Genomic DNA, 9,866 nt, shown 5'->3' with positions numbered 1-9,866 from the left:
TTCCGTGTTGCTTAAAGTATTCTGAACATGCAAGATATTCTGTTCCTCTGTCTATTCTGAGAATTTTGATTTTACAGCCACTTTGTTTTTCGACAAACGCCTTGAATGTCTTAAAGACATCACATGCTTCTGATTTTTTCTTCAGAAAGTATACTTATATATATCTACTAAAATCATCAATAAAAGTGATAAAGTACCTGCTACCACCATTACTTGAAACTTCTATAGATCAGAGATCTGAATGCACAATTTCAAGTAATCTTCTAGCTCTCCAAGACTTTCCTATAGGAAATGGATCTCTATGCTTCTTTCCCAATTGACAAATCTCACAAACACAATTGGGAATATGAATCCGTGGTAGACCAGAAACAAGTCTTTTTCTTGACAGGTAGTTTAGGCCAGAAAAATAAAAGTGCCCAAACCGCATATGCCACAACCAGTTATCATCAAGTATCACAGAACTCATGCAAGAGGGATTAACATGTTGAATTTTTAACGGAAACATTCTGTTTGAAGTCATCTTTACTTTATCAATGAACCTTCCATTGTTGTCAAATACAGTGCAATATCCATGATAAGTTATCATCTTATATCCCTTCTCAGATAATTGCCCCATACTCAGTAAATTGCAATCAAGTTCAGGAGCATAAAAACCATCAGAAATATAACTCAGAGAACCATCTTTCAATCTAATTAGTATGTTCCCTTTTCCTTCAATAGGGATCTTTGTACTATTACCAAACTTCAATAATAGTTTAACTGAATCATCTAATGAAGAAAATAACTCCTTTCTACCAGACATATGATTACTGCAAGCATTATCCAAGTACCATATATTTTCATCTTCAGCACATGAATTACTTGTAAAAAATAAAGTCTGAGTACCTGGATTGTCATCAGTATTTTGATGTTGATTTTCTGCAACGTGTGCTTGATTATTATTCACCATTTTGAATCTGCAATATGCTGCTTTGTGTCCATACTTTCCACAATGAAAGCAATTGAAATTGGTTCTTTCTTGATAAAAATTACCTCGACCTCTTCCTCGGTTGACAGGCCTGAAATTTGTTCCACCTCTTCCTTGATTAGGTGGTGTAAAATTATTGTAACTTCCTTGGTTATAATTGAAACGACCTCTACCTCTGAAACTTCCTCTGCCTCTACTTTGAAAATTGAAACCATGACCTCGTCCTTCTTTTGTATGACTTAATGCTGCAACATTGTTTAAATTCACTCGACTTTTCAGGGCTTCCTCGATTGACTTTTCTGATTTCTCCAATATTCTACTGATGTGGCTTTCCATGGTTCCTTGCAACTCTGCAATCGTCATGATATCCATATCGTGAGACTCTAGTATCGTAGTCACCACATGGTCATACTTCATCGGCATGGTGCGAAGAATTTTCTCCACCACTTTGCTATCGGGTATATCTTCTCCATAGACTCTCATCTTATTGACAAGGTCTGTAACACGAGTAAAATATTGCTCAACAGTTTTTGAACTAAACATCTCGTACATTTCATATTCTCTTCTCAAAGACTGTAGCTTTGCTTTCTGAGCTTTTTCTACACCTTTATATGACAGCTTCAACGTGTTCCATGCTTCTTTTGCACTTTTAGCATTTTCTATTTTGCCAAACACCGTATAATCTACTCCTTGATGAATTTGAGATAGCGCCAATTGATCTCTCCTCTGTTGGGTAGCATCTGCTCCTTCTTGCAAACCCGGTTCAATGAAATTCCATAGGTTCTGGGCCTTCAAATGGGCAGACATCAAAGTCTCCCAATAACTATAATCAAATTTTCCATCTAACTTAGGACCGGACCATACAATATTGAAAGTGTTTGCCATACCGATTCTATGAATAAACAACTATGTAAGAACTCTTTCACACCTCACAAACTCTGAAACACCCAGCGCTGGATTAACCAGCTCTGATACCAAATGTAAATATAATACCCACACTTCAATTGGCCCTAGGATCACTCACTCATATAAATGACGCTATCATATTTTTTATCTCTCAACTTCACCAACACTCATATGAAATAATAGAACAAAGAAGGACTTCACGTAATCATATCTTTTTTTCATTTCATGGAATATACAATACACAAGGCATATGTGCCTTTATATAGGCAATGCTTCCTACTAAAATAATAATTTATAAATCACAAATCAATTTTGTAATGACTACCATTTCATGAGTTGGCTTCATGAATCATCTTTCAACTTGTATTCATCTAGTTTCTATAATCTTCTAATTTTAATTCAATTTGATTTTGAATTCTTCAATGTTGTAGAATGTTGTAGTTGTACTACTCTCTTGAATGTTCTTCAAAAATCTTCAAGCTTCCAACATCTTCTAGTAAATAGATAATTATTGTTTTCAACTCAAACTTTGCTTCTTTAATTCTTTAACCATGTTTCATGAAGATTCTAGTTCATGCAAGTTGATTTAAAATTTTTAATCAACAAAATCTTATAAAAAAATTCAATAAAACAAAAATTTGACGAAGAAAAAAATTATACAATTTCTCCTTCTTGACGACATTATTCAAAATTTTAAAATTATCACATCTAATTTGATATACCAATAATCTTTTAAGGAAGATCTTAGAAGTGAATTTGTGAATAAATCTGTCAGATTATTATTTGATTTTAAAGATCATAAGTGAAGAGAAATTTAGAGAAAATACGTTTTATTCAGTTACTTTTAATATATCCACCCTTAAGTTGAACAATGCATGTTGTATTATTGATGAGGGCTAAAGACCAATTTAGAATTTTACAAGTTTAAAAGTTTAAAGGCGTCGTAGATATAATCCTAAACCGACAACAAACACTGTCAAAATTTAGTGAAAATGTCACAAATTCAAAATAAATACCGAAAGTTTTAATCTCGGATCTTCTCCCTTGGACTTGATCATTGGCTATGAAAATCGGGATTTAAACGCAATTATGCAATTACGCAACTAAAGGAGCAATAATTAAAATAACGACTACACTAATAAGTAACTAAATTGAACTAGAAATATTTATAGAAATAAACTAACAAAGAGGTGAAATTCAAGTGCTTAAAGGGTATTGGTTAGGGTTGAGAGTCAAGGATTCATATCCTTGTCATTAACTATAAATATGGCTATTATTAAGAGTTAATCCTACTTTGTCAACCTCTAAATTATTACAAAAAACATCGTTAAAATTGATGGCCAAATCGACGGCTAGACCGTCGATAATATTAAAAATTGACAGAAAAACAGACGGCAGCAGTAGTCGCTATTAAACTTGTCAATTTTACAAAATTCTAATAAAATCGACGACTTGTCTAGTCGTCGATAATAATTTGATAAAATCGACAACATTTTCGTCTATAATATGAGTTTGAAAATTTTACCTTTTAACTAAAATCGACAACGTTACCGTCGATATTATTATATAAAATCAACGACATTTTTGTCGATATTTGATTCAATAAAATCGACCATATTTCCGTCTATAATGAGTTTGTGAATTTTGCCTTCTTAATAAAATCGACAACATTGCCATCGATATTATTATATAAAATCGACAACATTTTTATCAATATTTGATTCAATAAAAGCGACACAATGACCGTCAATTTAATTGTTTAGATACCGATAAATTCTTTGTCTATATTTTTTTATTTGTCTATTTTAAATTTAAAAAGCGACAACGCTGTCGTCGATTTTAATAGTTATATTTTTTAATTATTTTTCTATTTGAAAAATAATAAACAATTAATGTAAATAAAATTTACACAAAATATTAGATAACAAGACAAATAAACTTTTAAATATAAAAATAAAATTTATACTAAATATTAGATAATAAATTTACAAAGTTATCAAAATAATAAATAATCTTCTAGTATAAAGAAATTTGTTTAGATAATAAATTTACAAAGTTATCAAAATAATAAATAATCCTTTAGTATAAAGAAACTTGTTCAATATTATATAATAAATGGGCATTAAATTAAAACTTCTTCAATGAAACTTTAGAGTCGTACCATTATTCAAAGTAGTGTATGTATTGAATAATAATTGAATAACTAAGAAAATAAATATTTGACAGGAAAGCATGTAAAAAATCTAGTCCTATTCTAGCTAGGAATTAAGCTAAGAGGATATGTAAAGAATGGAGCGAAGAAGAATCAACATTAGACTTGAGGAGGTGCTTGCAATGGAGAAAGAAAGAAGAAGCTAATTAATTAACATGAAGAGTAGAATGGAGAAATGGAACAACATATAGAAATTATATTGGTGGACATAAATGGGACCTCTTATATATTTTCTTCCCCTCATTTTATATGTGCTGGTGCTGCAATACATGCCCTCTTATATACTTCATGTTCTGCATAGTTCTAAAATCTTGCTATATATTATTCAATCCCTTAAGGCCTTAGTGTGAAACTTCACTGTATTCCACTTAATGGCTTCACTCAAATTATAAAAAACTAATGTATTATATGTTGTAATTAGTCAAAACATATTTAGTAGTTGCATATCAAATAAGAACAAGGAATCCAGCTAGAGAACTAGAATTAACTATGACATGGTCTGTTTGAGGTTCAATTAACCATCATTAATTTAAGATTTATTTATTCTTTCTTTCAATTAAACATCTACTGTTAATTGGTACGGAGGTGGTAGAATTATTCAAAGAAGAAGGGCCACTGCCCACTCCTCTGCCCTGGTTGTTATATAATGCTACTTTTTTTAAAATTTATTCTTATGTAAAAAAATTTTGAAATTTTGCTAAATTTTTTTCCCAATAGAAAAACTTCATTTCGAGAATGAAACAAGAGCAATGCAAGGAAAAAACCTGTTAACAGCAAAAGAAGAACATCGCAACTACAAAGCACCAGAGAGATCACTTCTTGCTTGGGGCGAAAAATCCACTCAGTTCCTATGGCTAAGGTAGCATAACCTGCCTAAAATGTAAAGAAACAACAAGCCAACTCACTCAGTAATTTGAACGAACACAAGATATGCATAACAACTCAAACAACTTTTTCAATTCAACCAAAACATCAATGCCTGCCAAATCAATCAGCCAACAACCGATTAATTAAAACAAAGAACAAATTTGAACTTGGCAGTAACATGCAATAAAAAACACTTTCAAAAACCCTTGCAGGCTTGCGGTGAGCGAATATATCATTTATCATTGCCTAAAAATAACTGCACAATTTAGTCAAATCATTTAACTGCACGAGTTTTCACTTAGCACAAGACTATGCTAGTTTTCAATGTTATAATAATCACTTATTTGGACAATTACATACCCACATGATAAGACTTTTTTGTGAGCTATCCAAAGCTTGTCTTCCAGTAATTAGCTCCAATAATAGCACACCGTAAGCATATACATCAGTTTTCTCATCTACTATTCCATGCATGAAGAATCCAGGGATAAGGTACCTGTTAGTGACAACAAATCAGAATCAAAGGGTTAAGTACACTACTATCTACAAAGAATATACTAAGAAACTTGTTATAAATGTATAGACCCGAATGTGCCTTCTACTTTGGAAACAGTATGGTGAGTCCATAGGTCAGGTAACCACTTTGCTAGGCCAAAATCAGATAACTGGAGATTGAATCAGAAAAAGAAAATTAAGATTATGTAACTAATGTGATCTAGAAGCATAAGAAATTCTGAAGTTAAAAACACACACATATATTTATACACAAATACATAGTAATTATTTTTTATGCTCGACCTGAGGCTCAAAAGTCTCAGAGAGAAGAATATTAAAAGCCTTGATATCCTTGTGAATGATCCTTCTTTGACATCTCTCATGAAGATAGCAAAGTTCCTCGGCAGTTCCCAAAATAATCTTAAATCTGAGACTCCAATTGAGCTTCTCTCATGGCCCTGATGATGAACAAAGTAGTAAGAAACCAAAAATGTTGTAATAAATAAAGATCCATATATAGTGCATACCATAAAGTACGGATGATAAGCTGCCATGTGGAGGGAGCTTCATGCAATATATCAAGGAACCTAAGAAACAAAAAAAACGAAAAAAGAATCGTTTATCATTGCCTAAAAATAACAACATAACGTGAAATTGAAGATAAAAGGGGTTAAACTAAGTGAATCTGAACCAAATAAATTAGTTGTTACTGACATTGCATTCTCTTCAGCCGAGGTGGCAAGGGGAAAAGCATATCTCTCAGTCGACTACTGTGGAAAGAGAATGTTACCAGATGGTGCTTAGAACCATGCTAAAGACATATAACAGGTAAAACCAAAGCAGCTGCAGGGAAGAATCAGAAAATATGAGATATGGAGAAAGCATATTACAAGATATGAAGCTTCTACACAAGGTTATTAAAAACGGATGAAATTTTCTATAAGAAAACCAGAAAACATAAATTCGAAAATACACTCTGGAATTTGTCATGCCGAGCTAGATTCCACATTAACAAAAGTAAAATAAACAACAAATTAGTAAATCAGAGCATAAATTCACCAAAATAAATGTCAAATCAAATAGGAATCCTATCAAAATTTTTCATTGAACAAAACTTGAGACTCTGTCAATCACTTTAAAGGCTAACAACAATAACATGCATTTATTATGATGTAACTAAATTCACCAAATAATCAATGGAATCACATGTTCAAATGCATTATTCTAAACCTGTTAAAATTGATTTCAACCCTATGCAACTAAATCATTAGTCCAAACAGCAACAAGATGTAAAAATAATTAAATTACCGAAGTTAGGTTTCCTTAAAGATCATGAAAAAGACACGTTTCTTCAGCATCTTGAGTTTTTTCTTGGCGCTCAACATAGTGGTTCCATACTCCTTCTTTTCGTCCCTGTAATACTGCACATGCCCTGAATCACTGAACCTGCAGCAACAATGCACCACCGCCTTTTCTCTCATCCTCACCGGCACCATAACACAACCACCACCACCACCACGACGGGAACTCATGTGCATAGAAAAGGACGGGCACGTGAAATTCCTTAGAACGGCGCCTGAAATCTCCATCGTTGACGGTGAGAACTAATTAGGAACAAAATTCTCCTTTTCTCTTTTCTGTAATTTTCTATTTGATTATGCTAATTAGGTTTAACAAACAGCAAATTCAGAATTTCATGATGAAAATAGTAGATACAAAAATTGTAAAAATAAATAAAATAATTAGAGAGAGACAGAGAGGAACTTACAAGAAGTTGCGACAGCTACGTGCTATGGCGACGGGTTCACAGCGACGACGACCGGCAAAGACGTTGCAACGACGAGCCTGTGGAAGAAGAAGAGCTTACATGAAAATTCACAAATCACAATGAGAGAGAGAGAGAGAGAGAGAGAGAGAGAGGAACTTATATGAAGAGGATGGCATGGCAGCGGGCTCGGCGGAGGAGGAGAAGAAGAAGCAGCAGCAGCTCTGCTCTCAGGCGAAGGACTGCGGGTTTTCTCAGGAGTCAGAGAAGAAGAAGCTCTGCTCTTTGCCTCTCTCCATGACCGTGACTCCATTCTGGTCTCTACTCTCGGTCGTTGGAGAAGAAGAAGAAGCGTCACTCTAGATCTGAAGATTTGGAGTTAAATTTTGGGAAGATGAGTGAAGCGAGTAGGGACGCGGGAAACAAACGCGGGAGTAGTTTTTTGTTGATAAAAATTGACTGCTATTTTGTGGATTTTATTTAAAATAAAATTCAACGCTCTATTCGTCTATTTTATATAATAAATCTATACCGTCCGTTCAGTCTAAAAAATAGATCTCTATCATCTAAATTTATCGACAACATGGACTGTCGATATTTTAATTATTAAAATAGACAACTCGTCCGTCGATTTTAAAAAAATAAAAATTCCGACTCCAATTTCGTCGGTAATATGACGATAGTAGCGAGGGCTTAAAAAATTATCAAATAATAGACGACATTGTCGTCAATTTTAATATCTTATTTTTAATCATTCCTTTTTCATTTTATCGACGACAAGCCGTTGAAAAATATCGACGGAAAATTTAACCGTCAAATTTTGGTGTAGATAATTACACTATTTCTTGTTGTAAATATTGAGGAAAGTCAGGTAGTCATAATTAATCTTAATTCACAAATCTTAACTAACATACTAATTGAATTTAGTAAAAGATTAACGTTAGTGAAAACAAGATCAACTAACAAATCTAAATTACCAATTAATATTGGACATTAATGACTCAAAGTCATCAAATTTTTTAATTCAAGCCAAGAAAGAAAAAATCTACTCCATAATTAATTGTAAACATTTTATGTATGCATGAAAAGAAAATATCATAAATTTCAAGAAATAGCAAAAAATATAACAATTCACTATTAAAAATTCAACAATAATAACTCAAAGTATGAATAAAACATAAAACATTTGTTTTCCTAATAAAAATGAAGAATTCACAAAGTTCTTAAAATAGTAAAATGAAACAAAGTGACCCAATAAAAAATTTTAAGCAAACTAGTGTAGAAACGTAATAAAACAAGATCAAAACTACAACTAAATAAGATCAAAATCCAAAACTAGAAGTAAAATAAAATAGAAACTTAGAAAACCTAGAGAGAAGTTAAATTTCTCTCATTAATTAGAACTATATATGAGCATCAAAACCTAAGAAAAAATGTAAAAATAGTGAGTATGTGAGTATCCTTCCTTCCCTGTAACATCCTTACTATTAGAACGTTATGTTTCTGCCTGTGCTACTCTAATAGAGCGGATATTACAACGACTTTCATACATGTATGATGATAAAATAGGAGATTTTAACACAAAACGGTATCGCTGTTTTCTTTTTTTGAAAACCCGAAAATACTTTTTTCTTCGTTTTACAAGCATACATACATATAATACCAATCAATGACTTTACACACATACACACACACACACACACACAAGGATCCTTTAAATAAGTAACTTACAAACATTACTCATCATTACAATCATGGCTCCTGTTTCGAGGGTTAGCTGAAACTGTAGGTCGATCTCGGATGAGATCTTCTATACTGGTCGGTGCTAACGTGTCCGGCTGGTGGGAGACGGCCGGAGCTGTTGTGTCCGACTTGTTGGACTTGGTGGTTGTGCTGATTCCTTTGTCCCCGGAGGGTGGGGGTACCTGCAAGGGACTCTGATGCTTAAGTTAGCAAGGGTATTAAGCAAGTATTGAGTAGAATCAGAGTATGAGTTATACATGGGTGCTCTAGTGTATTTATAATGGTGAGAAGTGACCTTTCTAGATAAGATAAGTTAGTTATCTTATCTTATCTTATCTTTAGGTGAGGTCAGCTTATCTTCAACGGAACCGCATTTATCTCTGTAGGCTGGGATTGCCTCTGGATTTGGGTCGTGTTCCTCTATTTGGACCCTTTATTGGGCTTTCCTGTCGATTTGGCCAAGCTCTTTTGAGAAGAGGTCGGATAGTCTGACCTGAAGAGGTCGGTCGCCTTGTCGCTAAACATCCTGGGTCGGTCAGCTCAACCCAGGGTATGAACAGCTCCTATCCCACTTTACAAAAATATAAATCTCAATAACAAGGTGAGGGAAAAGATATCTATGATAATACAACCATAAAGTGTAGAATTCACGTCATAAGCTGCCTCGTCCGCTTCCTAAAAAGAGAAGTTTGTAAGGAGTGAGAACCTAACCACACGGTCTCATCAGAAAGTTTAGAATTGTCATAAGAGGATATGTAAAAAAGAAAGTTATTTTCAAACGCAGTGATCATCGCTCATCTTATATATGAATCTTTTCAAAAACTATCAGTTACTTATTCAAAATCCAAATTCATATTTCCATGATAAAGTCTTAAAAGTTACTTAAATTGTATGAATGACCAACCTACACC

The 9,866-nt window shown here is 33.2% G+C and overlaps 1 protein-coding gene and 1 long non-coding RNA gene across 2 annotated transcripts; both read right to left on the bottom strand.

The window, feature by feature from the left end:
• Positions 1-789: 789 nt before the first annotated feature.
• Positions 790-1,980, bottom strand: LOC112729595 (uncharacterized). Its single transcript, XM_072198576.1, has 2 exons — positions 1,141-1,980; positions 790-1,058 (listed from the first exon to the last, which is right to left on the bottom strand). The coding sequence occupies exons 1-2, from the start codon at positions 1,850-1,852 to the stop codon at positions 943-945; spliced, it is 828 nt and encodes a 275-aa protein (XP_072054677.1). The 5' UTR covers positions 1,853-1,980; the 3' UTR covers positions 790-942.
• A 1,961-nt stretch (positions 1,981-3,941) lies between these two features.
• On the bottom strand, positions 3,942-7,568 carry LOC112805085 (uncharacterized). The gene is made up of 9 exons (XR_011863282.1): positions 7,372-7,568; positions 7,216-7,292; positions 6,756-7,023; positions 6,162-6,290; positions 5,975-6,034; positions 5,751-5,905; positions 5,538-5,617; positions 5,313-5,448; positions 3,942-4,958 (listed from the first exon to the last, which is right to left on the bottom strand). It is a non-coding gene; the product is annotated as an uncharacterized lncRNA (long non-coding RNA).
• Positions 7,569-9,866: the final 2,298 nt, after the last annotated feature.

This window comes from Arachis hypogaea, chromosome 1 (genome assembly GCF_003086295.3).
Source record: "Arachis hypogaea cultivar Tifrunner chromosome 1, arahy.Tifrunner.gnm2.J5K5, whole genome shotgun sequence".
NCBI classification, from domain to species: domain Eukaryota; kingdom Viridiplantae; phylum Streptophyta; class Magnoliopsida; order Fabales; family Fabaceae; genus Arachis; species Arachis hypogaea.
This window is presented reverse-complemented; position numbering and strand designations above follow the sequence as displayed.